The 27,359-nt window shown below is 48.6% G+C and overlaps 1 protein-coding gene across 8 annotated transcripts in view; it reads right to left on the bottom strand.

The window, feature by feature from the left end:
- EML6 (EMAP like 6) overlaps window positions 1–27,359 on the bottom strand; it is a 239,166-nt gene that overhangs the window by 80,123 nt on the left and 131,684 nt on the right. For all 8 annotated transcript variants that reach the window (XM_060249242.1, XM_060249187.1, XM_060249202.1 and 5 more), the window contains one exon: window positions 5,031–5,131. In XM_060249242.1, the coding sequence (XP_060105225.1) occupies window positions 5,031–5,131 (101 nt within the window). The remainder of the gene's footprint in view (window positions 1–5,030; window positions 5,132–27,359) is intronic.

Here is a 27,359-nt window from a genome sequence, read left to right as displayed (position 1 = left end):
ACAGTATCTACACAATTGTTGTGAGACAGGGGCAGCTTGATAGACAGGGCAGGCAGGACCAATGGGAGTCATGAGTTCAAAATGCTGAGGCAAGTGGCTGTCACTGGCAAAGGGTGAGGAGGGGCAGGCCAGAGTAGAAATGCTCCTCCTCTGCAGCATACACACTCTTTAAGAGACCAACTCCAATCACAAGCCTGTCACCGAGGAGAAGGGCATTCATTAGAACATAAGTGTAGCCATGTTGAATCAGGCCAATGGCCCATCCAGTCCAACATTCTGTGTCACACAGTGGCCAGAAAAACCAGGCACCATCAGGAGGTCCATCAGTGTGGCTAGGACAGCAGAAGCCCTCCCACTGTTGCCCTTCAAGCACCAAGAATACAGAACATCACTGGCCCGGACAGAGAGCTCCAAAAATACGCCATCAGCACCTCTGGTACCTCATGATAGCTCTCTGCACACCAGAGGCTGATGACAGACAAGAACATGGATATCAAGGTGCCTCCCACTCACCACCAGCTATGGGGGTCAGATGCCTGCCCATGCTGTTGAAGGCATCCCTGTGGCAACCCACATTCCACCCTCACTGGAGGCTCAGTGGGAAGATAGGCGATGGGGGGCCTGGAGAGGTCCCCCAGGAGCCTCTCAGTGTGTTCCTGTCCCTCACTGGTGTCTCCTGTAATGCCAAGAAGTCCCTCCAAGTGTCCTGCAGCCACCATTATAGACGCTGCCAGCTCTTCCATTCATTGCAGCCCCCAGAAAAGGATTCTCACTACTTGCAACAGTTCTCCAGCTGCTCCCTCTCAATTGCCTCCCACATGGAGCAAAAGGTGGGTGGAACAGGCTGTGCCAGATGTTGGTCCCATTCTGAGGAATCTGGCAAGGGGCCTGGATCCCATCCTTCTTCCAGGCCACCAGCAGCTATGACACCTGTGCCAGGGGCACCTAAACCATCACTACCCCCTCCATCCTCCAGAGCAGGGCTGCTAGCATCCAAAAATGTTGAGTCTGCCCTCTGTGTTGCCCCCTCCTCAGGGGTTGGGGACGCTGAGATGCCAAACGTCTGCAGGACCAAGAAGGCTGCTGTTGCCCTGTGCCTCCTTGGGGTCAAGGCACTTAGTCTGTCCAGGGAACATCAGGGAATAGCACCTGGGCACAGGGGGAGGGGACACATCAATCCATCCATGGGAGCTCTCAGGTGGCTGTGGAGCCCTTGCACCCTGCCCCCACCCTGCTGTTGTGTCTGCAAGGATCATGTGACTTGCGCAGCACCCTCAAGTGCTCCCACCTTCCATAGTCCACAACAAACACCAACACCTAGGACAGACACAATGGATGAGCTTTATTGGAGGAAACCTGGGACAATGGAGAGGTAAGGCTGGGATATCTGGGCTGACATGTGGAACCCCATTCGGTCCTTTAGTGCTAGGAGTCCCTCCCCAATGAGCATGGGTGGGGAAGGGCCAAAAAGCTGGATGTTTTTGTGTGCTCCTGAGGGCCAGCTTCTGGCACAGAGGACTCATGGTGGAGTTTCAGCTCAATGGATGGGGTGACAGCTCTGTCTATTGAACTGGCACTTGCATATGGAAAAAAGGTGGGGCCTATGTTCTTTGATGCCGGCTTGTTCAACAATTGGCAGTTGTGATGACTTGTCTGTCATTCCATTGTCACAAGGGAGACTCAATGGGTGGCAGAATTCAGATCATCCACACCTGATCCAGCATCCTGTCAGAACTTCCATGTATCTGGAGATGCACTCTCTCAGCAGTGTCAGGGCATTCTGCTCCTGCAAGGGAAGGGTTTGCCCATCAGGAGGCCACTCAGCATTCAGGATGGATCCACATCCCACCTGTCAGCACATTTTGTGTAGTGGGAGTGCTGCCAATGGCCAGGACTTGCATCCTGGAGTGGTGGGCATTACCTTCAACCCCCTGCCCTGGCAGCTGCCTTGGAGAGCCCCCAACACACCAAAATGTCTGGTGCATGGGGTCCATATCCATCTGGGGGAGTGCTCCTAGTCATCTCCCATTGCTGGGATCAGGAGCAGAAGATGCCATGTCCAATGTGCACCCATGCCATTGTTGGTGGCCAAGGGGAGAATGGGGATTGGGGAAAGGGTGCTTTTGTGCATGGCTGCTCTTTGGGATCCCAGTGGATGAGCTGTTGAACATGTGGGGTCTGAAATCCAGGAGAGGTGAGCCATGAAGTGTGGACTTTGGTCTCCCAGTGGCATCTTCCACCCCAAGTGCTTGCTCAGCTAGGTACCCTGTCTATGTTTTGCCCACCATTGAGGTGTGTGTGCATTATCTCTGAGTTTACAAGGCAGGGAGCTATCAGACAGCATACCATGATGCATGCCTGACCTCTGGAGTTGTGGGACAGTTTCCTAGAACCATCTGTAGGGTGGGGGGCTAACATTAGGTGCTGGGATGTTGAGAGTGGTTTTGGCATGGGGGGTGCTGATTGGATGCACCCCTGGCTCCTCATGGGCATGGCTGTAGCTGAATTGGGAGTTGGTATGGCTGCCAACGGACTGCATTAGCATTTTGCTGGTGCAATTTTGCCTCTGTTCATGGGGTGCATTCCCATGCCGAAAATACTTTAGAAGCTGAATAGCTGGTGCCATGCCCTATAGCATGGCCACTTTTCTGCTGATGCAGGTGTTCAAGCCGGTGTGCGCCTGCATCTGCACTGGTGTAAGTGCCAGGCCCGGCACTAGGAGTTCTGGCACCCCTAGGCCGATGGCTGTTCCCCCGCCCCCTCATGCATGCAGCCCAATGACATCACAAGAAGTGACGTCATTAGGCTGCCCGCGATACACGTGAGCTCTCACCCTGGCGATTCCCTGCTTCAAAGCATCTCCGGGTGCGTGGAGGGAAGCATCCCAGGGAAGCATGGCCTGGGAAGCATCTCCGGGTGTGGGGAGGGAGGCAAACACGGGGCAGTGGCTGCAGCTAGGTGGCGGAAGGCGGCAGCCATGGGGAAGTGGCAGAAGGTGGCGGGGAGGGGGCAGAAGGTGGAAGCGGCCGCGGAGAGGCAGCAGAAGGTGGCGGGGAGGGGGCAGAAGGTGGCAGTGGACGCAGGGAGGTGGCAGAAGGTGGTGGCAAAAGAGAGCTGCCACTGCATTGCCTCACTTGCTCCTTACCCCACAAACTCGCAGATCTCCCCCTCCGCCACAGTTCCACAGGGAAGTAGCAACCAGCCCTTCCACACCGTTGCTGAAATTGGCCTGAGACACGTGTTGGGGTACCCAGCAGTGTGCATGGGTGGCTGCCCTCTGGGGCTTACAACCGGGGGCGAAGAAAATCCCAGTTTTCCCAGCTGAGAACTTTTCCGGTTTGGCAGAAAGGAAGGCACCTCTGTGGGAGAATGGCGGACTTGTAGGGGAGTCCCCACCAATGTTCCCTCTAAGCTGCAGAGTCTTGTGAGCAAAAATTCTACTTTGTGAGCTCCTGGCATTAAAGTTGTGAGCTGGCGGTGGAAGATGGTGAGAAGGCAACGGAAGGCGGTGGCTGCGGCCACGGGCAACTGTTGGAAAGTGATGGCGGGTGCAGGAAGGTGGCGGGTTCAGGGAGAGGGGATGCCTCATTGTGCCCATAGGTCAAGTGGCGCCCAAGGCAGCTGCCTACTTGGTCTACTCCCATGTGCTGGCCTTGGTAAGTGCACTGTGCAGCACTAATCATGTCCTCTGTGGGACACCACTTACACTAGCACATATCCAACTTACACTAGCACAGGAGTCAGTCAGCTCTGTATTCCAATTCCCTTGCTTCAGGATTGCTCTGCAAGTCTATCAATGGTCAGCTTAAATGTGTTAAAGCAAGACACCCTTTTTCAAAAAAAAAAAAAAACTTATCCAAAAAGCAAATACTCTTGACTTTTCTGATTCCAGCCACATAAACAATGGTTCATGTTTGTGACAACAGAGGACAAATATTACAGAATATTTGAAAGGATTCTTAAGACAGTGTTTAACATGTCATTAGGACCAATCTAGTGCCCTTGTTGAATTGATTATAATGGCAAAAACATCTCCTGGACCTGAGCCCCAACATATCTGTAAGAAGATATTCATTATGTTTGAGTTAACCAGGCCCCAAACACAGACTAAGCAAACACAAACTTGCCTTCTTTCATTGACTTCCCTTGACTAACATTTTAGATTGGAAGGTTCTCATGGCAGGGGTATAGGGAGCCAGTGGTTGTAGAGTGCTGGACTAAAATCTAGGAGACTTGGGTGCAGCAGCGTAGCCAGGAATTTTTCTTGGGGGCAGGCTGGCAAGGGGCAGTTTAGCACAGTGGAGCTTCCAAGGAAACCTGTTAAGTGGACTGGGCTGTGTGAAGGTATGGAGAAGATGCTTTTGTTTTGTTTTGACTAAGCAGCTGACATTTTTCCAGGTCAGGGCTAACCCTTTAGAAATTCTTATGACCTCCCTGGCCAGCAACAATATTGTCAGTTCACACCTTCAGTTATAAGCTGTCAGCTAACAGGGAAATGAAATTAGCTTTTACCTACAAAAGGTTTTTTCACCCTCAGTCTGTCTCTCCTACCAGAGTTGACAGGGCACAATTAATCTTCTGGCTGGGCTGGACAAATTGGGGAGGGGGCATTGCCTGGTGAGAACCTTCTTGTAGCTACAGGCCTGGTTGAGTGAGAATTTCCACTCTGCCATGAAGATTGCTGAATGACTTTGGGCCAATCACCTCCTCTTAGCCCAACCATCCTCATAGTCTTTTGGAGAAAGGAGAATAATGCACACTGCCATGTGCCCCTTGGAGAGAGGGTGGGATTTTACAAAAAGGTCTATTTAGGCAAACATGTCCTCTTCTACTGTGTGAAGTTCCATGCAACTTGAATTGTAATAATAAACTTAAACTGCACTTAAAGCCAATATTAAGTGCAATCCTGCAATACCAGATTTCTACACAGTTCAGGAGATGCAGGTACAATATTATATCCTGGGAACAATTTATGGTATTTTGAACAGCATGGAATGGCACGTGGTGAAGAAGTTAATGTAACAGAATACCTGCTTGTTGCCAGAATTTAATGTGCTTCATTCCAACAGTCACCAGTTTATCAGCATGATGAGGATTGCATTTCACTACAAATATTTTGTCTTTGTGACCCCTGGAATAAAAAATAAATAAAAAGGAAGCATGAATAGTCTGAGTTATGGCTGGAGATTTTGAAACATTGTAAAGTGTTTGTGTGGCGGGAGACTGAGGAAGGCAGGTTTCATGCAGAGAAGATGGAAAGGGGAAAGGATTTGTCAATCTCCGCCCCCCCCCCCCCCCCGCTTGCTTTTTGCTAGCTTCTGCTTCCTCATTCTTGTCTCCTACCCAGGGTCTGGTGCTAAAAATAAACTCCACCAGAAGAGCAAGTAAGGGAGGCTGCTTCAGATAAGTAAGGATACTGCTTCAAAGAAGTAAGAGAAGCCTCTTCCCACTCACCAGCTCTGCATTGAAATTGCTCCACCCTCATTTATACTTGCTCAGCATGGTCCACATTTTAACAGATGGGGTATGATGACATGAAGTTTAGCCAGACTAGAGGTTCTCAGTCTTTTTGAACTTGCCCCCTGCCTGTCAGAACTTATGGTACCTTCTGCCTCATCAACACAACATTAATAATGCACTTTCTGAGGTGCATCTGTGAAGAGCCTACAGATGCCTATTAGAGCTGGGGGAACAACCCAGCATTGCAATTAGAAGTTGAATGCCCCCCCTTCTGGGACCCAGGTATTAGAATCTATCCAAATTAATTTGATAAAATGGGAGGGGGGCTAAGGTAAGTGAGATCATTGAGGGATAGGGTTGCCAGGTCTGACTCAGGAAATATCTAGGAACTTTGGGGGGTGGAGCCAGGAGATTTTGGAGGTGGAACCAGCAGCAAGGTTGCGACAAGCACAACTGAACTCTGAAGGGATTTCTGGCCATCACATTTAAAGGGATCTCTCTCTCTCTCGGCTTGGCTTCGCGAACGAAGATTTAATCATACTCCTTTTAAATGCCTTTCTTTCACTGGAAATAATGGAGAATAGAGGCACCTTTCTCTTGGGGCTTATAGAATTGGATCCCTGGACCAATCTTTTTTAAACTTGAGGGGCATTTTGAGAAGAAGCATTGGATGCTATGCAGAAAATTTGGTGCCTCTGCCTCAAAAACAGTCCCTCCAGAGCCCCAGATGCCCGCAGATTGATTCTCCATTATGCCCTACGGTAAACAGAGAGGCCAGCAGACATTCAACCCACTCCTTGCTTTCTGATAATCTGGAAGTGGGAGGGGGAGGGCCTCCAAACCAGGGGATTCCCTGCCACCACCTGGGGACTGGCAGCCTTAGATAAAGAAGGAGTGCTCACTCTGCTCAGTTCTACAGTAAGGAGCTACAAATAAAAGCTACAGTTAAAAAAGAGTTAATGTCTGGAAGAGAGGCCACCTGACTCTTGGCAATATCTGGGAAGAAGTTGTATTGTTATTAACAGATATAAACCCGTTGAGTTCCTTCACAAATTCATTATAGAACCTAGAAGATCTTCCTAAATTCTCATTACAACTCTCATCTGTATATAGGACCAATTTATTGTCCAAACCATCTCCTGTTCCATTCACTCACTTATTCATGACATCATGATCACTAGAGAAAAATTATGTCTCAATAATCAATAAATAATTTCTGACTAAACCACAAAATTAGAGACATTTACTAGGAACTGATTCTTTCAAAGGCTTATACTATATGAACACTGCAACAATTGATTTAGGGTGTGGATCTGTTTTTCTGTACAAACTGGATTTACTAGTTTTGACAATCAAAGCTAAGGATGATGGCACCTGGTGGGAGATGGTGGAGGCAGGGACATTTCCTGCAATATGTGATATTACTTCCAGGGAAAATCAGAAGTGATGTCAGGTCTCTCTAGGAATTGTCAAAAACTCTGTTAAAACAGTAGAGTTTCAGGAGATTCCTAGAGTGTTGCAATCTCACTTCTGGGTTCTCCCTGGGAGTGATGTCACATTGTGTGCAACACTGCCTATTCTTTTCTCCCATCAACAGAAGAAATGGCAGCAGGAAGTGCAGGTTGTCAATGGAAGGTCTCCCACCAAAGCAGGAGGCCTAGCAGCTCTTAACCACAGCACTCTTTAGATATTTCCCCATATGTTTACTGAATGCATGTACTGAGGAGTTAAGAGCTGAGAATTCTGGCTTGGGAAATTCCCGGAGATATGTGGAAAGTGGCTGGGGAGAGTGGAGTTTGGGGATGGAGTTCAGTGCCATATACTCTGCCCTCCAAAACTGTCACTTCCTCCAAGGGAATGGATTTCTGTAAACTGGGAGATTAGTTCTAGTTCTGGGAGAGCTCCAGGGCCCACATGGAGTTTGGCAAAAGTGAGAACTGGGGTTGTGCCTACTAGCCATCCTCCAAAGTCCTCATATTTAGCTGAATGTCAGCAGCAAGTCCCTCCACATAAATAAGTGTGTGTGATAGGCTCCTTCTTGTGATTGGAAATGCTGCAAAAACTAGAGTCCCAATTATACAAAGGTGCCTACACACTTATATGATTGCACATGTTTAGGAGCTCACTGCAGATATTCAAATGAAACATAGTTATAAAGGGCATGTTCAGTGAGCAGAATCCAGATTCACTCCTTTCATTCAGTAAACATGTGGCTGAAGAACTTCTGAATGTGATGTAGATTTCATTTTAAAAAAATCAATCTGTCTTAACATATATAATTTGTTTGACTGAATGTTTGTGTTTATAATTAAAGTAATTATGTATTTGTTTGAACTGATTTATAGTGTGTTTTTTCTTGAATTTTCCATCCTAAAGAGATATTTTGTCCTTCCCGTCCTTTCTGGACTACTGCATCCTGTACCTGTGCATCAGACAATCAAAACAGTTCCTATATTTGGCCTAAATATTAGCGGCATGCTAATTTTTAAAATGAAAAATCTTTCCCAGTTTAAGTATATATTAAACAAGCAAGCCTTTGATAGCATCTAGGGTCCAGAAAGGGGTTGAGAAGAAATTAATAGGGATTGAAAAACAACTGCATTACAGCACATTCAAGATGGGAAAGGTCAAAGTAATTAAAGAAAGCAATAAAAGATAATGTGTAAGCTACTAGTAGATAAGGAAGGGGTTTTAAATATTTAAGCAGTCTAAAAAGGCAAATAGGTAACTAAATGGACTGCATTAGAAGAATAATTGGAAGGACAAAAATTAAAACAATATTTTAAATAACAGTTAAATCAACAGAAATTAAGTAGCATTTGATTAATGCATGTCACCCTTGGCTAGGTCCTGAGATATGCTTTCCTTGGCTTTAAATCATAGCATTATAGAATTCTGCTTACATTTGTAAGCGGTTACCAGAGTCATAGCTATAAGGGAGGAGAGGTTTGGTGGGGTCTGATTTTCTCAAGAATAGTCCGGCCCCCTTCTCTGAATATTCAACTTTCATTTTAAAATAAACAAACAAGAGCGGGATCTAAATCCATGTGCATATGGCCACTTTTCCACAGAAGGCTTGCCTACAGCCTGGCATGCAATATGCCACAGTGTCTGGCCACTGGGAGCAACATGTGTGCCTTCTGAAATTCCAGTCAGTCCTCTCTCTCAGCCCTTATGCTTATTTCTGGAAGGTCAAGTAACTTACAGCTGGATGATAAAGAGGGCTTGCCAGACCCAATGCCTGTTCCAGGTACTCCCACTTGCAGATGCGATGTGAGAATCAAGGGGCAGGGTACCATATCCATGGAACATGATGCTCTATGTGGCTCCCCTGGCACCTTGGCATTAGGGAAGGCACCTTTGTGCTTTTGCTTAATTTGGTATGTTTGTTAATTGGTCTTATCCGTGACTTTGATCTTATATGTTGTAAGCCAAAATGCCCTCAAAACGAGGTTGGGGAATGGTCAGGTGGGCACCTGGCTCACTCAGGATCTTTTTACCTGTGTATACAGGATTCCACATTCAGAAAAGTAATGTTTAAAATATTAGGGACTCTAATTAAGTAAAACAATTAAAATTTATTCCAGAAAAATATAGGCTTCCATACAAGATAAAATACTCATAAATCATTCACACAGTCCTAAGAAAAATAGATAGAGAAATAGGGGAACACATGGGTAGACAAACAGGGCGATATCTACCTATCATAGTCTTCAAGGAAGGCTCCAATGGCGACGAGCGAGGAAATGGGAGAGGGGACCTGAAACTGATCAGGAATCGGGGATGGATCTATGCAGCGAAAATTGGGATACTGATAGAAGCACACCTGTGGGTAGCTAGTCCACAGATTATAAGGACTCTCTTGAGCCCTTAGGGGATGTGAGGTACGAGGGAGGAGGAAGGTGGTCAGCTGGTGCGTGACCTCACAAAAAGGGGAGGTTTCACAGTGACCATGAGGGCTGGACTACTGCGACAACCAATAGAAAGTTCATTGGTGGCACCTAATTGGGTGCTTGCTCTTGACCAATGGACTTGCCTGGATCCTGGATACCTGAGAGAACTTTCAGGTTGAAATGGACCAGGGGGAGGCTCAAAAATGACAGTTGGGAAGAAGAATAGAGAGATTACTGGGTGGGGAAAAACAGGTTGCTTACCTGTAACTGATGATCTTCGAGTGGTCATCTGTGCAGTCACACACATGGGTCTTGCCGCAGGCAACGGATCCATACCTCGGAGCTCCAATAGCTCGTTTATAACGTCTTTTGGCGCGCTTTCCTCCCACCCTGGGGAGCAGGCAGCGACTGCGCATGCCTGGAGCGGGGGGAGAGCGCCCATTCCACTCAGTTTCTTCCAGCCGCCACTGGCACTGACACTATACAAAGTTAAGCAACAATTACAGGAGACCAGCAGCGGGGAAGGCTGGGTGGGCGTGTGTGACTGCACAGATGACCACTCGAAGATCATCAGTTACAGGTAAGCAACCTGTTTATCTTCTTCGTGGTCTCTGTGCAGTCCCACACATGGGTGACTAGCCAGCTGAATGACCTGGAGGAGGGTGCTGGTAAAAAAGGGAGAATTAGTCACATAAACATAACATATCATAGAATATCACATAGTGATGGAAGCAGATGCACTCACCCATAACTTCAGTGGAAGATGGATTTGAGGACCGCTTGGCCGAAGGAGGCGTCTCGTCTTGCACGAACGTCTAGGGCATAGTGGGAGACGAACGTGGATGGAGAGGACCACGATGCAGCAGCACAGATGTCCTCTAGAGAGACGCCCTGCAGAAAGGCCGAAGATGTCGAGACCGCTCTGGTAGAGTGAGCCTTAAGGCCTTCAGGTATAGGCTGCTTAGCCAGTTCGTAACACAACCTAATGGCACTAACTACCCATTTAGATAGTCTCTGGGTAGAAATCTTGTGTCCTGTATGAGGTTTACCGTAGGCCACAAACAAATTAGGGTCCTTACGGAAAGGTTGTGTACGAGCAAGATAGAAAGACAAAGCCCTTCTAACATCCAAGGAATGTAGGGCGCGTTGTCCTGGGTCGGCAGGGTTGGGGAAAAACGTTGGTAAAGAAGTCGAAGTGGATAGGTGGAACTGGGAGACAACTTTAGGAAGGAATGCAGGGTCAGGTCGCAGGACAACCTTGTCTTTGTGGAAAATGGTATATGGAGAATCGTGCCGGAAGGCGCATAAGTCACTTGCCCGTTTACCCGAAGTAAGGGCTACTAGTAATGCCGTCTTCCAAGAGAGAAGGTTGATGTCTATAGTAGCCATGGGTTCAAAGGGAGTTTTCATTAAACAGGAGAGAACTAAAGATAGGCTCCAAGCCGGAACAAAGGGTTTGACAGGCGGGTGCAGGTGTAACATGCCCTTGAGGAATGATTTGGACAAGGAATGAGAGAAGACAGTCTTGCCCTCAACTGGGTGATGGAACGCAGAAATGGCAGATAAGTGGACTTTTAGAGAAGAGTAGCATAGTCCTGATTTCTGTAAAGACAGTAGATAATCAAGGATCAGGTTCAAGGGTGCTGATTGTGGTTGTAGATGATTAGATGATGCAAATGAACAGAAGCGCTTCCATTTGCGTTGGTACGAAAGTCTGGTGGAAGGCTTTCTTGCGTTCAGGATGATGTTAGCTACTTCCGCGGAGAGACATGAGGGTGTATCCTCCAGGCTGTTAGGGCCAGAACCTGAGGGTTGTGATGTAATACCTGGCCGTTCGCCTGAGAGAGGAGGTCGCCCACCAGAGGGAGGCGGCGGTAGGTGTGATGGGACATCTGCAGAAGCCTGGTGAACCAGGGTTGCCGTGGCCACCAAGGAGCAATGAGGATGCAGTCCGTGCCGTCTCGTGTGATCTTTGTCAGCACCCGTGTCAGTAGGGGGGTTGGAGGGAAGATGTAATGAAGAGAACCTCTCCAGACATGTAGGAAGGCATCGTTGCCCCTCCTGCAATAGAATCGAGGGCACTTCGCATTGTCCCTGGAAGCAAAGGCGTCCACCTTGGGCGTTCCGAAACACCGGAAGATGCGACGGAGGTAGGTTAGATTGATGGACCATTCGTGGTCGTCTATGCGAATCCTGCTGAGAGAGTCGGCCAGAAGATTCTCCACACCCGGGAGGTGGATGGCAGTCATGTAGATGTTGTGCTTGACACACCATTCCCAGAGCAGTATGGCTATACGGCACAGCCGGAGGGATCTGGTACCCCCCTGTTTGTTTATGTAAAAAACTGTTGCCATATTGTCTGTGGAGATCTGAACGTGCCGACCCTTGATCAGTGGAAGGAATGATTGGAGCGCTCTGTGCACAGCAATCAGTTCTAAGCAGTTTATGTGCATGACCCTCTCCGAGGGAGTCCAAAGCCCTCTGACAGTCTTGTCCTCTAAGTGGGCTCCCCATCCCCACTTGGAGGCGTCTGTTGTTACAATAGCCATCGGAGGAGTCGGTAGGAATGGCATGCCTGCGAGGAGGTTGTTGGGTACAGTCCACCACGTGAGAGAAAGAAGTGCTCTCTGGGGAACGGTGAGTAAAACGCTCTGCGGTTGCAGTTGAGGATGATAGGCTCGTACAAACCAGAGCTGTAGCTGTCTCATTCGTAGCCTGGCAAAGTAAAGGACCGATGTCGTGGCGGCCATAAGGCCCAGCAGGCGTTGGATGGTGAAAGCAGACTGAAGAGGCTGCTGTTGAACTGATCTGGCTAAGGCAATGATTGTCAGCGCTCGATCCTGTGGGAGGAAAGCTAGATGGAGAGAGGTGCATAGACGGGCCCCTATGAATTTGAGGTCCTGGGTAGGTGTGAGGTGTGATTTGATGGTATTCACACGAAGACCCAGGGAATTCAGAAGGGTGAGAGCCGTGTGAAGGTTGCTCTGCAGTTGATGTTGAGACGGTGCTATGAAGAGCCAGTCGTCGATATATGGGAAGACAGGGATGTTCCGAATGCGAAGGGCAGCTGCCACCACTGCCATGCACTTGGTGAAAACCCTGGGTGCAGTGGATAGGCCGAATGGCAGGGAGATGTACTGGAAATGGTCGTGGCCCATGGCAAACCGGAGATACTTCCGATGCTGAGGTCGGATTGTCACATGGAAATAAGCGTCCTGAAGATCCAGGGAAGCCATCCAGGAGTTTTTGGGGATCAGAGGCAGAATGGACTGTAAGGATATCATTCTGAACTTCCTGTACTCGATGTATCTGTTTAGCTTCCGGAGATCTAAGATAGGACGCTTGCCTCCATCCCTCTTGGGGACCAGGAAGTATCTGGAGTAGAAGCCTGTCCCTCGATGTTGAGGAGGAACAGGTTCTATGGCATTTTTCTGGAGCAAGTCCAGAATTTCCTGAAGGAGGAGTGAAGAAGGGGGGGTAGCAGTGAAGTAGTGGTGGCGAGGTGGAGAAATGAACTCGATTGCGTAACCTAGGCGTACGATGGTAAGCACCCAGGAGTCGGTTGTGATCGAGTTCCAGGTCGGGAGAAACGGAAAGAGACGCGTGCGGTAAGGAGGTGGAATGTGAAGAAAGTCAAAGAGACTGCTTGGAGGGGAGGGAGGTCTTCTTGGTCTGCTGTGACCGAGGCCTTTGTTGGAACTGAGGTTTGTGCTGCACGCCCTTCCTCTTCCAGTAGTCCTGTTGCTTAGGGGACCGTTGGCGCTTCTGGAACGATGGTCTCCAGGGCTTTGCGTGGCTGAATTGTTGGGAGGGTGGTTGGTAAACTCCCAGGCGCTTGGCACGCTTCCGGCCATCATCAACAGAGGTTAACACTTCATCTGTGGAAGCATGGAAGAGTCCCAGACCATCAAAAGGGAGATCTTCGATTTTCTGCTTGATGTCTGGTTGCAGGTTAGTGGATCTTAACCAAGCGTGACGGCGTAAGGCAACAGAGGCAGCGAAGACCCTGGATGAGCAGGAAACAGCATGGCGGATGGAGTTGATCTGCTGTTTGGATACTCTGGAAAGTTCGGACACCAGGTTGGAGGCCGTTCTCTGTGAGGTCTCGGGAAGAGATGGAATGAGGGGTGTGAATTGGTTAGCCAAATTGAAGATGTAGGCTGAAAAATAGGCCAAATAATTATTTAACTTCGAGTTGGTAGAGGCTAGATTGAACATCTTCCTAGCCAGGGTGTCTAATTTCCTGCCTTCTCGATCCGGTGGTGTGGGATGTCTGGAAGGCTTGGCTTTAGTAGCTGAGTGAACGATGATAGAGTTCGGTGCTGGGTGTGAGGCGAGAAACTTTGCATCAGGTGCATGAACTCTATACAGGGATTCGAAACGCTTAGAGGTGGGTGGGACTGAGGCAGGTTTGTCCCAAGCCTCACGGAGGCCCTCGAGATGCACTGGGAGCATCGGTAGCAGTGATCCTGGAGGGAAATCAGCCTGGACCAGGTCATGTACAATGTCAGAGACCTTGGGAGAGTCAGAAGGCAGAGCGATTTTTAAAGTCTCGGCCATGGTGGTGATCAAATTTAAATAAGCCTTGGAGGCATCCGATGGTGAGAGGCGGGGCTGAGGTGTGGAGTCGGAGACTACGGAATCATGGTTTTCTGAGTCCGATGATGCTGAAGATTCGACATCGGATTGGAGGTCCTCCCTGGGAGGAGAGTGGCGCGGTGATACCGGACCCGTAGGGGCAAGCTGAAGTTTGGTCTGAGGCTGATGGTCTCCGGGAGATCTGGGTTGAGCCGAAGTTAGTGGCGGAGCGACGGAGACCGTTGCAGGGGCCGTGCGAGGTATAGTATCTGCATGGCGATAGTCTCGGAGTGACTCCGTGGAGAGATGGAAAGTAATCAGGTTCCGTGATGCGATCCTGGTAGCGGATTCGAGGCGAGTCTCGGGTTCGATCGTAGTCCCGGCGCCGAGGAGAATCGTAGCGGACTCGAGGCGAGTCTCGGGTTCGATCGTAGTCCCGGAGCCGAGGAGAATCGACATGTCGAATCCGAGGGGGAAGGACCTCACGGCCCAAGAAGGGAGCTGGTTCCCTGGGGCGGCGCCTTCTCTCGTCAGAAGGAGAGCGCGAAGGGCGATGGAGATACCGGCGTCTAGGTGAGGGAGATCGCGAAGGCGAGTAGTCATAACGATCTCGCGGAAAGTAATCCTGATAGTCGTAATAAGTGGAGGAACCGGAATCGTGGCGTCTACGAGGGGAGCGAGACCGGGTTCGAAGAGTCGAAAGATGCATTGGAGAGCGGTGACGGATTCGATGTACGGGGGCGCGATCGGTTGGTGAACGAGAGTGAGTGGAAACCTGAGTTGCTGATTCCCTGTACAAGGGAGAAACCGCGATGTCCCGGAAGGACCCGGCTCGGAGAGATGACTTGAGGTATGCTTGGGTTTGGTCAGTGGTAGGGTCGGGCTTGAGGAACTCAGACGGCACAACACTATGAACCGAAGGTGAGCGGGAGTGGATTGGTATTACCTCGAGCGTAGGAGAATGGGGCGTCAGCTGCGGCATGTCAGTGATGACATCGGAAGGCGCCGATAGCTCAGGCGGAAGTAAGAGTTGAGCTGAGGCGGAGGTCTTTGGATCCATTACTCCGGAAGTCGAAGTCGATTCCCTAGGTCTGTTGGAAGCCGAGCGCGACTCTTGGACCTTTCTCGAATCGGAATCAGCCGAATCGGTGTGACGAGATTCTTTTGGCGCCGAATCCGATGGTTCGGAATGACGCGCCTTTTTCGAAGTCTTATGGCCGGTATCGGCGTGCTTCGATGATCTCTTTGCGGACTTGTGCACCTTCTGCTTTTGTGAAAGAAGGGCGTCCGAAGAAGCCGAATCTCCCGCTCGTTGTAGGGGAGGCGGCGAAGGCGATGCGGGCATAGCCCTCAAAGACCGTACAAGCAGGAAGCTCTGTAGCCTAGCTGCGCGGTTCTTCCGGGCCTGTTTGCCGAAATTGGCACAGTGTGGGCAAGAGTCCACGCGATGGGCTTCCCCGAGACAGAATAGACAGTAGCTGTGGCCGTCAGTAGTAGGAATTTTCGCTCCACAGCGCCTGCACTTTTTAAACGTCACCTTCCCTTCCATACGCTCCGGTCAGGGGAGGGGAGGAAGGGAGAGAAAAGGGGAAAGAAAGCGCAGAGACGGGTTCTTCTTCTTTTTTTTTTTTTAGGGACGAAAGGTAAAAGAAATATTTAAGAATATGTAGAAAAAGGGAGAAGAGTGATAGCGGATGATGAGGAGAAGAACGAGCTAAGAAGGAAACGCAGCGAGGTAGGTGTTGACCGGGCGGCGGTAGAGAAGAAACTGGGTGGAATGGGCGCTCTCCCCCCGCTCCAGGCATGCGCAGTCGCTGCCTGCTCCCCAGGGCGGGAGGAAAGCGCGCCAAAAGACGTTATAAACGAGCTATTGGAGCTCCGAGGTATGGATCCGTTGCCTGCGGCAAGACCCATGTGTGGGACTGCACAGAGACCACGAAGAAGATCTTGGCTCTGGCTGAAGATGGTCTTCCTCTTCTTCTGTCTTCTCCTTGGCACTAGTCTTTGTCTTGAGTTCCGTAAGCAAAGAAAGCGGCGGTTGGATGATTAGACACTCCTGCGGTGGGTAGATTGCTTGCAGGCATAGGTGACATCTGGTGTGTACGTGAGCTGTCCGCTTCGCTGGAATGGAGTCAAGCCTAGTAGAAAGTTGGCTGTGTGTGGTGTTAGCCCTCCATGGTGGATTCCATGGTCAGAACTTCAAAACCGTTCACCTGGATAGCTCCTGGCGGCGCAGTCTCTTCCGCTCCAGGGCTGAGATGGATGTCATACGGAACAACAGGGAGTCTTCCATTCTCCTGGTGGGCACTCTTGTACCGGTCTTGAGTGCCTTTGTAGCGTTATGGCTGTTTGTACTGCATAAGTCCCTTTTGCCCCTGGATAGGTTTGCTCACACTCTCTGGCCAGATGTGTGTGAGTCACTTCTCCAGGTGCTCTGGCAACCGAGCTGGTGATTACAATGTTCTGTAAGGGGGTTTTTCCTCACAATTCCCCCCCTCAAGACCTACGTCACCATCCGGTGACAAGGTCTTGAACCATTAAATAAAAGTCCACAGTTGATTTTGACAGGCGAAGTCCCGGTCGAGCCAAGTGTCTACTGGGGTGTACCTTCTATCTAAAAGGGTTGGAGCCACTATTTAAACTACTCAAAAATAGACTTTGAAAAATACAGTGTTCCAATGGACCAAAGGATACTTCCTCGACTACTACGATTCGGAGGTAACATACATTGGCAACATTGTACAGTATACAGTATTCAGAAACAAGATTAATATTCCTTAAAGTCATACAATATAAGAATAAAATCATAGGTGTTGTTTAGACCAGCTAAACAGCAATGTCTGATTGTTAAAAGCATATAGTTGATTATAGCAACTGATTACAGAGGCACACAATCACATTAGAATTCAGGGTTACACTTTGAATTCATACATTATCCTATAACTAGACTAATACAAAGTTTTCCTATCTATTCTCTAACCTTTGTTGTTCTGTTTTCTTCTCCCCCCCCCCCCTCGATAATCTTTATACTGGGGTTTGAAGAGGCTCTCTTGCATAGCCTTGCCTGATGGGCGCATGTTCTGGAGGGGAGGAGGTAGAGGGCACTGTCGGCGAGCAATATTCATCCCACCCCCCCTGGTATCAGAAATGCCTGAAATGGGGCCAGAGACTCCGCAGAGCATGCTCAATGCGAGGGTCTCTGAGCTTTCCCGAGTCTATTCGGGTCTGGGCTCACATGGTCCGATGAGACCCTATCGTAAAGCATCTTCACACACATGCAAACAAGTACAGGAAAAAGGATTCTGGGAGGAAATATTTACTTTTGTTTTGGATATTACAGGTTTTGTAACAATGCACATAACAACACGCAGAATACCTCCTACATAACCAGGTCCTAAGGTGACTTTTGTCTACTAATTGTTATATTCACTTCAATCTAGAAGTGAGTTGGCAGGCTTGTATTCAAACTTCCTTTACAATGGGTGGTCGTATCTCCCGGGAGTTCCCAGCCACAGAGTTAGCTCTCCGAACTAGGGAGTATGCGTCTCGAAGAGGCCTCTCCCCTTGCACTGGGTTCGGAGAAGCCAGCTCAGTGTTACAACTTCTCCTGTTTTTAATCTGGAGCCTTTGTGGCTCTGGAAGGCCTGCTACAAGCCAGGCCTTCTTTTAGGGCCGACCTGGAGTCCCTCCCTGGCTTGTGGGGGGGGGACTCCCCCTGTACTTGGTAAAAGATAGAACATTCCAACCTTTTGACTCAGCCTGTCACTCTTTTCCAGACCCGTCCCTCGACCAGCCTTTTCTGGCTTGAAGGGGGAGGGATCTGTACAGTCTCGTGTCATACATTTCCTCTTAAACGTGTAGATGTCCCTCATGTCTACTCGGGCTTGTCTGAAACGTGGGCTGAGTCATGTAAATAGGCTTGGTGGCAAGGCATGCTGGTACACACATTTCATTGAATAATTTATAGTCACTTATCCTGCCCGGGAGATGGCAACTGTCAACCTGACACATCATGGATTCTGCTAAGTGCTGCCTCCCACTGGTGGATGAAGCGATTTACCGAGGGGCAAAGGAGGGACTTGTAGGCTAGGATTCAAGAGGGTAAAATTCTATTTTACCCAGAGATAGACTTCCCGGGCTTTGGGAGTGTATACCTTCTCACAAACACACTGAGTGGACTTTACTTTAGCACATAAGGTGGTCATAATGCTGTGGCAGGATAGCTCAAACATTAGTTCTGGGTTACTGTGACAGGCAAGAGCCTTTCATTGCTTGGAGTGACCGGAACCAACCATTATTCCCTCTTCGGGACTCGTGTGCTAGTCCAAACTCCTGGCGCCCTTGCAGTTCGGCACCTATGGAGAGACTGTTCTGGCCCTTTGGGACCCTGGAGGAGTGGAATTTTTAGTTGGAGTCCCATGCTCCAGAGGGCAAGTGTCACTGCCTGTCCTCTTTTAACCCTCAGGGCCACTCGTACGGCCCAAACTTCCTTGGTGAAAGACAGAAATAAAACAAAAATCTATGCATGGTGCAAAAACTCTATTTCCCGGCTTCCCCCATTCCTTTACGTCGGGTTGGAGCATGTGCAGAGTGGGATCATGCAAATGAGCCCAAACCGAGGTGGGTTGGGAACGAGGGGCAGATGGCAGTTTCACTAAAAATGAACATACCTTTAGACCCTACTTCAAGGAGAAAGCATTCCCCTGAAGTCTGTGGACCTGTAAAATCTGTTAGGCAGACGAACTACCTTCACATGACCTTTACTTTAACCTAAAAGCTAGTTGGTGGATATGGACCGTCGGGAGAAAGTGTCTATGCTAAGCTTCCCCGTATTCATTCTGGTTCCCTTCTGCAGTTATACAGGCAAGGGCTGCACATCCGGAGGGCTCTATGGGTCAGAACAGACTTCTGCCAGGTCCCTTTGATCCGTCAGGGCCATGGATCTCTGGGAAGGACACAGAGTCGTATGCCAGATTACTGGGCAGCTCAAAGGGCCAAAACAGTTTCTGCACCGGTTCCAACTCTGGACCTTGTAGTGATGGGTTACGTGTTGGATTCTGGGTCTTCGACTTTGCCATCGGAGTCTAAACATAACTATTTCACCACTACAATGGCACCTGGAGTTTGTTCTGAACATTTTGGACTCCCCCCCCCCTTCTTACCCTCTTTGGGCTATCAAGCCCACCCTTCACCTGGTGAAAGATAGACTTAAGAGCACAATACTGGGGAAAGTGGAGAAGGACTTCATTTCCCATCTTTTCATGCCCCCTAGGCCTAGAGTTGGAGCATGTGCAGAGTGGGATCATGCAAATGCCTCAAGCCTGTGACCTCCTGGGAGCGGTGAAACAATGGTCTTACACTTAAAACATCTCTTTTGGGGGTGGAAATAGAAAGGAGAAGGTTCCCAAAACCTTTAGGCAAGGTAGGGAGAATTCATACCTAATAAGGAATTGACATAACCATGGCCTACTTATGACCTTATAATCAGTCGATAGAGTAGGGTCACTCAAGAAAGGCTGCTAAATTTTGGCTGTCTGACTGGATCCTAAGGCCAATCGGGTCCCTTGTGCAGTCATGCACTCAAGGGCTGCATTACCAGGGTCTTAAAGGGTCAGATATGTTTCCTGAGTCAAATCCTTCTAAGGGGCTCAGGCTAGCTTCAAATACTTGATTCCTGGGCGACTCAATGGGTCAGAAGAGACTTTGCATGGTCGCCAAGCTGGGCGCCTAGCAAAAGGCTTGTTTGTTGTGCGTTGGTTCCAATAAACAATACTTGCTAAACTACCAGGGCATTTGGAGTTTGGCTCATTCTTGTTGACATACTCTCTGGTTCGGACCCATATCTCTAGGGCTCTTTAGCCCTTCCTTATGGAGGTAAAGAAAAGATCTTAGAAAGGGAAAAATCTGGGAGCACAAAAACGGAACGGAATCACATGAGAAAGTTTGGGGGGAGACTCAGTAAGGCTTGAACTTGAGCGTTACTGTTTCTCTGGGGCCAAGGGACAGTATTTCCACAGCGTGTGGAGGTCTTCTATTTTCCTAAGCTGTTTTTTTAGCCAGCACCCGAGGCCAATCAGTGCTAGACAGAAAATAATTTGAAAAGCCAAAATTATGACAATGGGATGCAATAGCACGTTCAGAACTGCACTCGAGGTCGAGCTCCAGCCCAAAATTGAGTCAAGAAATGAATGTTTCCCAGTGTCTTTAATTTTAGTTAGAAGGTTGGAGATCTCTTGCCCATTGTGTTTTACCACCATGGATGTGGTGTCTCCAGTTCTTTTAATTTCTTGTAGGGTTTGTCTTAATAGGGGATGGGTTAGCAATGATCGGATCGCTTGCAGTCCCATTCCTAGGAAGACTGGTTGAACAAATTTAAATAGACTGGGAGCTATTAAAATTTCTTCTCTAGTCCAAATGGGAACTGTGAACTGGAGGTCGTATCCCATAATTGAAGACAAGTTACAAAAACATCTGTTGATTCCTGGCAGCATGGGTTGAACTTGAAAGGTGTTGATAATTACATATTCACAATATGTTCTCACACATGCGCAGCCTCTCCCCAAGTATAAAAAGGTGGATGTGTTCTCCTGCCTTAGCATGTACTGGCAATCTTGCGGGGAGTTCCTTAAGGGGTTTACGCAGGGGTGGTGAGTTTGCAAGGTATGCTCCTCGCAAATGAAAACTAAGTTGTCTTTATGTACACATGTTTGCAGGCTTACTGCTTCCCATTCCCCGTTATTATTTCTAGCCCATTTATCTGAGTCTAGAGAATATAACACCTCATTAGATCCCGCTTGTAACCCTAATGGGACGATGGGGTGCACATAAAAGAACCTTTTTGCAGTGGGCACCAGGAGGAGGAGTCTCAATTCCTGTGTGTCCATTGAAAAAGAGGTGTTTACTAGAGTCCACCATGTTTCTAATTCCAATTCCAGGGTAAAAAATTTGGGTCTAATTAATTGCTTAATCTCTAGAGGAATATGTCCTTCTGTGGCCTGTCTGATGATGCCATAGCCATTGCTAAATTCATAGACTGAGCTTGGATACACACTAGTGCCAGGGATATATTGACCTGTAGAGATTGAGTGCCCCTTAGTAAAGGGCAAAATCTTGTTCAATTTGTCTTTCCCAATTAACAAGAATTGAGCTGATAGAGTGCTGGACTTCAGATATGGTATGGAAGGAATCATTGATGGGCTTTCCCAGTTGTGATATATAAGAAGTGGCATAGGCAAATTTATTTGCTATAGTTTCTATATTCATAGAGTCTAAAACAGCCACTCCTCCCACAACTGGTGCTAACCAGTCTCCTACAGACCTTTTGGATCTGTGGTGGGTGCTTCCTACCCATAACTGTAACCAAGCCTCCCAGCCTTTTTGTCTGGGTTCCAAGTATGGAGCACATTGTGGTAGCCTTTCCGTGGTATTCAGCCAAGTAAGGCTGACTTGGATTTCTTTTAGTATCATTTGCGGGTGGATCAGAACTTGTTCTCTTATGTCTTGTTTCACTACATGTGAGCCAATTATGTGACAGCTGGCATCTGATGTAATCCCACAGTCAGTTATTAGTGGGTTAAATTGTAGCTGTGTGGCTGTCCCTATAGTTAGTGTGTAGTTTCCTTCCTCGGAGTAAAGCTCTGTGCTGAAAGTTCCCAATTTGGTAAATTTCATGGCAATCACAGGTTCCCTTTGGCAGAGATGGTCTAACATTATGAACCAGTCTGGGGGACGCTGCACTTCTAATTCAGACTTTGTAACTATCCAATTCTGATCTGCCCATGTAATTAAATTGTATTGGTGTGTCTCTCTGTTAGGGGTTTTTATGGAGAGAGCTACTTCTTTCTCTTCTCTAGAGCCAATTGATACCATAAATTTAAAGGGATCCCCTGCTTTCCATACTGCGGTTGACACAATAGCTATGTCATAGTATAGCCCCATATCCTCTGTAAACCCTTTAGAGGCTGGAGTGGTGCTAAGGGTCGTCTTTGGTTCTGGTGTCAATTTGTGTGGGCCTTTTGGGACATAGGCACAGTGCATTGGCACCAAAGGTCTTGCTGTGTCTTCATGGGAAAAGCAATACAATTCCTGTGTCTTTATTCTAGATCCTACACACAGCAGAATCATATTTGGAGGTCTGACCCATTCCTCGTCACAACTACGAAAATTGTAACTGCTGGTGGGGAGTCTGCTGTCATTGTCTTTGTAGTTAGACTTTATTACTTTGCACAGCATGACTTCCTTGGGGTTCAAACTGGTTTTGCATCTCCAATGGGAAAAGGGAACTATAGTGGGGATCACAGCTCTGCTAGTTTCACAATTTTGTGGGCCTATCATAAAACACATCACATACATTGCCCCCCATACCAATCTAACCTTTCCTTTCTTGGTTTCCATAGTGTGTACCTAGGGACAAAAATAAAACTGCACTGTAGACCCCTGTTGGTATCTCTGAAGACAGTAAAGGAGTAAGGCAGAAAGGGATGGATAGAAAGACAATAAATGAAAACCCCCCAAAAAATTTAGTGTGAATCCTAGGGTAGTGTTTTGCCTATTACACCCCCCCCCCTAGATTTCTGTGTACATGGCTATGTATTTCAGAAATCTCTTTATAATTTCAACAGTTCAGGTTACTCCTAAGGTCAGAAATGTATCCCCTATGGAGAAATCCACTATGTCTGGGCATTGCATTACTGAAATTTGCTTAATTTCCACCTTCTGAGGTGGCTGTACAGGTTGTTGAGCTTGGTTTGCATTGGTGGGAGCGTTTCCTTTCCATTCCTTCAGCTGTGAGCAATGGAAGTATTTGTGCCATGTTTCCCCGTTCTTCTTAGTAATTGCCACTTGTTATACAGCTGGGCTAATCCTTTGCGTTATAGGAACCGGACCTTGCCACTTGGCTTCCAAGGAGTGCTTGTTCTGTGAGAATTTCCTGTAGAGCACCAGTTGTCCCGGATCCCATACCCGTGGATGTAACCATTGGTCCATGCTGAGCTGTGCCTTTCCTAGATGCTTGGCTACTTCCATATGAATGTTATGGACTTCTGTGATTAAGGACTTCACCCACGCATCGTTCACTACCACTGGCACCAAGGAAGATGGAAGTTGTGTTTTAAGCCAAAAAGCTTCTGGCAACACCATTTTCCTTCCAGTCATTACCATGTGTGGCATGTGGCCGTGAATGGCAGTAGTTCCCCTGATGGCCATTAGGATAATTGGGAGTTTGTTGTCCCAGTCCCTGCCCGTGGATTTGACTACCTTGCGCAGGGCTTCCTTAATGGTTCGATTAGTCCTTTCAATGGCTCCAGATGCTTGCGGGTGCCCAGCAATATGAAATCGCTGCTCTACTCTGAGGGCTTTGCAAAGTTCTTTGGTGACCTCCCCAATGAAATGCGAGCCTAAGTCGGAGTCCATGACTCGGGGGATTCCCCAGCGGGTCCAAATATGGTTGAACAGGATTTTTGCTATAGCAGTGGCTGTGTTGTATTTACATGGGAAGGCTTTTACCCATTTGCTAAATGAATCAATTACTGTAAGGCAGTATCGGTTTCCTCTAGCTGTGCGGGGGAGGGAACCAATGTAATCAATCTGTATACGTGCCCAGGGCCCTTCTATCCTTTGGTGCTAGATGGGACCATTTGGGACCTTTTGGCTAAGATCAAGTGTGTGTGTGTGTACCATGGTGCACGCTAGGCAGTTATTTACCCATTGTGCAACCTCTTGGCGCATGCCTGGCCACCATCCTGTTTCTTTCACCCGTTCCGAAGTCAGATCTTTTCCTCTGTGCCCTTGTTCATGTAAAAATTTGATTAGATCGCCCCTGACTTGCATTGGCATGATCCAATGATGCTCTCCTTTACTACCAACTGCCCAGTATATTCCATCCTGCTGTTGGATTTTATATTTGCCAGGGTCCCGCAAGGCCCTTACATCTTCTGGGAGTTGGTTCCACCAGTTGGGGGCAGCAATTGAGAAGGCTCTTTCTCTGGTAGCCTTCAGTCTCGCCTCCCTCAGCCCGGGGATTGACAGTAAATTCTGCAATCCAGATCTAAGTAGCTTCTGGGGAACATGTGGGGAGAGACAATCCCTAAGGTAGACAGGTCCTCGGCCATATAGGTCTTTAAAGGTGATAACCAGCACCTTATCGCGAATCCGGAATACTACTGGTAGCCAGTGCAGTTGCCGCAGCCCTGGCTGTATGTGCTCCCGTATAGAGAGATCCAATAACAGCCTGGCTGCCGCATTCTGCACCAACTGCAGTTTCTGGATCTGAGACACGGGCAGCCCCATATAGAAGGCATTGCAGTAGCCTAGTCTTGAGGTGACCGTTGCATGGATCACAGTTGCTAAGCTGCTGTGCTCCAGGAAGGGGACCAACTGTTGTGCCCACCTAAGGCGGAAAAAGGCGGATTTCGCAGTGGCGGCTATCTGGGCCTCCATAGCCAATGTGGGCTCCAGTAGCACCCCCAAGCTTCTGACTTTGGGCACCGATATCAGTGGTGCCCCATCAAAAGCTGGAAGAGGGATTTCCGTTCCTGGACCACCTCGACTCAGACAAAGGATCTCTGTCTTCATTGGATTTAGCTTCAGACAACTCAGCCTGAGCCACCCTGCCACAGCTTGTAGCGCCAGGACTAGATTTTCTGGGGCAGTGGCTGGCCGGCCATCCATCAGCAGATAGAGCTGGGTGTCATCAGCATACTGATGGCAACCCAGCCCAAATCTCCAGAAAATCTGGGCAAAGGGGGGCATATAGATATTAAACAACATCGGGGAGCGCACCGCCCCTTGAGGCACCCCACAATTAAGTGGATGTCTCTGGGACGATTGTCCCCCGATCGCCACCCTTTGTCCCCAACCAAGGAGAAAAGAGGCGAGCCATTGGAAGGCCAACCCCTGAATCCCTGCGTTGGCAAGGCGGTGGACCAGCAACTAATGGTTGACCGTGTCGAACGTCGCCAACAGGTCCAACAACATCAGCACTGCTGACCCGCTCAGTCCAGATGCTGCTGAAGATCATCTACCAGGGCGACCAGCACTGTCTCCGTCCCATGGCCTGGGCGAAAGCCGGACTGGTGTGGATCTAAGACAGAAGCATCCTCCAGAAAGCTCTGAAACTACAGCACTGCAGCCCTCTCAATGATTTTATCCAAAAAGGGTAAATTTGAGACTGGCCGGTAGTGTGCCAATTTGGCTGGATCTAATGTTGGTTTTTTCAAGAGGGGATGGACTATTGCCTCTTTGAGGGGCCTTGGGAAAAGCCCCTCAGAGAGGATCTATTTACAATATCCCACATAGGATATCGAAGCTCCATCTGGCACACTTTAATCAGCCAGGATGGGCAAGAATCCAAATCACACATTGTTGGGCGCACAGTGGAGAGGATTCTGTCAACTTCCTCCAAGCTGAGTATTGTAAAACTGTCTAAAGCCAATCCAGAAAACAGGCAGAGAGCCTAGAGCTCGCATACTGTTTCAATTGTGGCAGGGAGGTCACAGCGGAGTGATGAGACTTTATCTGCGAAGAAAGTTGCAAAAGCCTCACAGCCAATGTCCAATTCCCTACAATTTGGTCTGCCTTGTGGCAGAGTTGTAAGAGACTGAATAATGCTAAATAAATGAGCCGGGCGCGAATTCGCAGATGCAATCTTGGCCGCAAAGCAGACTTTCTTTGTGGCTTTGACTGCCATCTCATAGGATCTCATATACTCTCTATAAGATGTTCTGGTCGCTTCATCACAAGTACGCCGCCACTGCCTCTCTAGCTGTCTGAGCCTCCGTTTCATCAATCGCAGTTCCGTGTTATACCACGGCGCCATCTTTGAACGAGGGTGCAGAGGGCGCCGGGGAGCGATCTCAATGGCCATGGTGAGCCGATTTTGCCAGGACTCAACCAGGTCATCGAGAGAATCGCCAGGAGGCCAGGAATCCCGCAGTTCCCTCTGGAACCGTATTGGGTCCATTAGGTTACGCGGGCAAGCTAAAATACGCTCGTCGCCTAAACGGGTTTGGGGTGGCACATCCATACGGGCCTTCAGGACATAGTGGTCTGACCATGGCACTGTATCAGCAGTAATTCAGGCCACTGTAACCCCCGACGCAAAGATCAGCATGTGCCCGGCCTGATGTGTGGGTGTTGTTACAAATTGAGAGAGTCCTAGCGTAGCCATGGATGACATTAGGTCCGTCACCTGATTGGAGTTCGCATCATCGGCATGGACATTGAAATCACCCAGGATTAAGAGCCTTGGGTGTTCCAATGCCCAGCCTGTTGCGACCTCCATCAGGGACGATAAGGTGCTGGCTGGTGCGTTAGGCGGTCGGAACATCAGTCAGATCACCAAACCCTCTCCAACATCCCACTTCAGTCCCGCACAATGCCGTCGATCTCTGGAGTCGGGAGAGCCCCGAAGGATTAAGCCTCCCGCATTAATAGCACCACTCCTCGCCCGCTAGTTCGTGACTGGTGAAAGACTGAGTACCCTGGGGGGGCTACTTGGGAGAGGGCTACCATCTCCCCATCACGTACCCAGGTCTCAGTCATGCATGCCAGGTCCATATCCTGTTCATACAGGAAATCCTGAAGGATTGATGTCTTATTATTTATGGACCTGAGATTGCATAACACCAGTGACGGAGGCGAGTAATTCAACCTGGCCCCACGTCGTCACTGTTGGGATAGGACACAGACTGGAAGGGAGCCGAGCGCCTACACGTCTCAGCCGCCTTCCACTACATTTATGTCTGTTTCCACCGTCATACCTCCCCCCCCACAGGAGTACTGGAATCCCCAGGCCGGTCATTCCCGCCCCCCCCCCACTGGGGGAATGTTGTTCAGTCGCACAGTCAAGTCCAACTCTGTGACCCCATGGACAAAGTTATGCCAGTCCCTCCTGTCTTCCTCCAAAGCAGATGCACCACCACTAAACTACAGCCATCCCCAGCACATTGTGTTGTAAGAAATTATTTAGACCCATGATTTGCCAGGAAAATACTACACTTTCTTTACAGTATTAAGAGGAGAACACTGTTTAATAGGTGAGCTGAAATCACTTATCTAAAAAAAGCATCTCCTGGCCAAGCTCATCCTCAATATTTTAGCTCTCTGGACAATTATAAAAGCTTCTTAAGGAGCAACTCTAAACAGACTTGCCTACTCAGAAGTAAGTCCCATTTTATTCAAAAGGATTGCATCCTTAACACAAAGCATAGTAGCCTTAACTGGGTTAACAGATAAGCTCTAAGCAAACAAAATGAAAAAATATCTCTAGAAAAATTTTGAATTGAATATAGGATACAGAAGATGAGAGCGGGGGTGGGACAGGTGGCCCGGCAGAAATGGGAGAGGCTTGAAAATCTATTTATACCAAATGAAGCCCACCATTGAAGCTGCACAACAGATGCACTCGCAGGGAATCTCCAGCACAGAAAG

This window comes from Heteronotia binoei, chromosome 1 (genome assembly GCF_032191835.1).
Source record: "Heteronotia binoei isolate CCM8104 ecotype False Entrance Well chromosome 1, APGP_CSIRO_Hbin_v1, whole genome shotgun sequence".
Classification (NCBI taxonomy): domain Eukaryota; kingdom Metazoa; phylum Chordata; class Lepidosauria; order Squamata; family Gekkonidae; genus Heteronotia; species Heteronotia binoei.
This window is presented reverse-complemented; position numbering and strand designations above follow the sequence as displayed.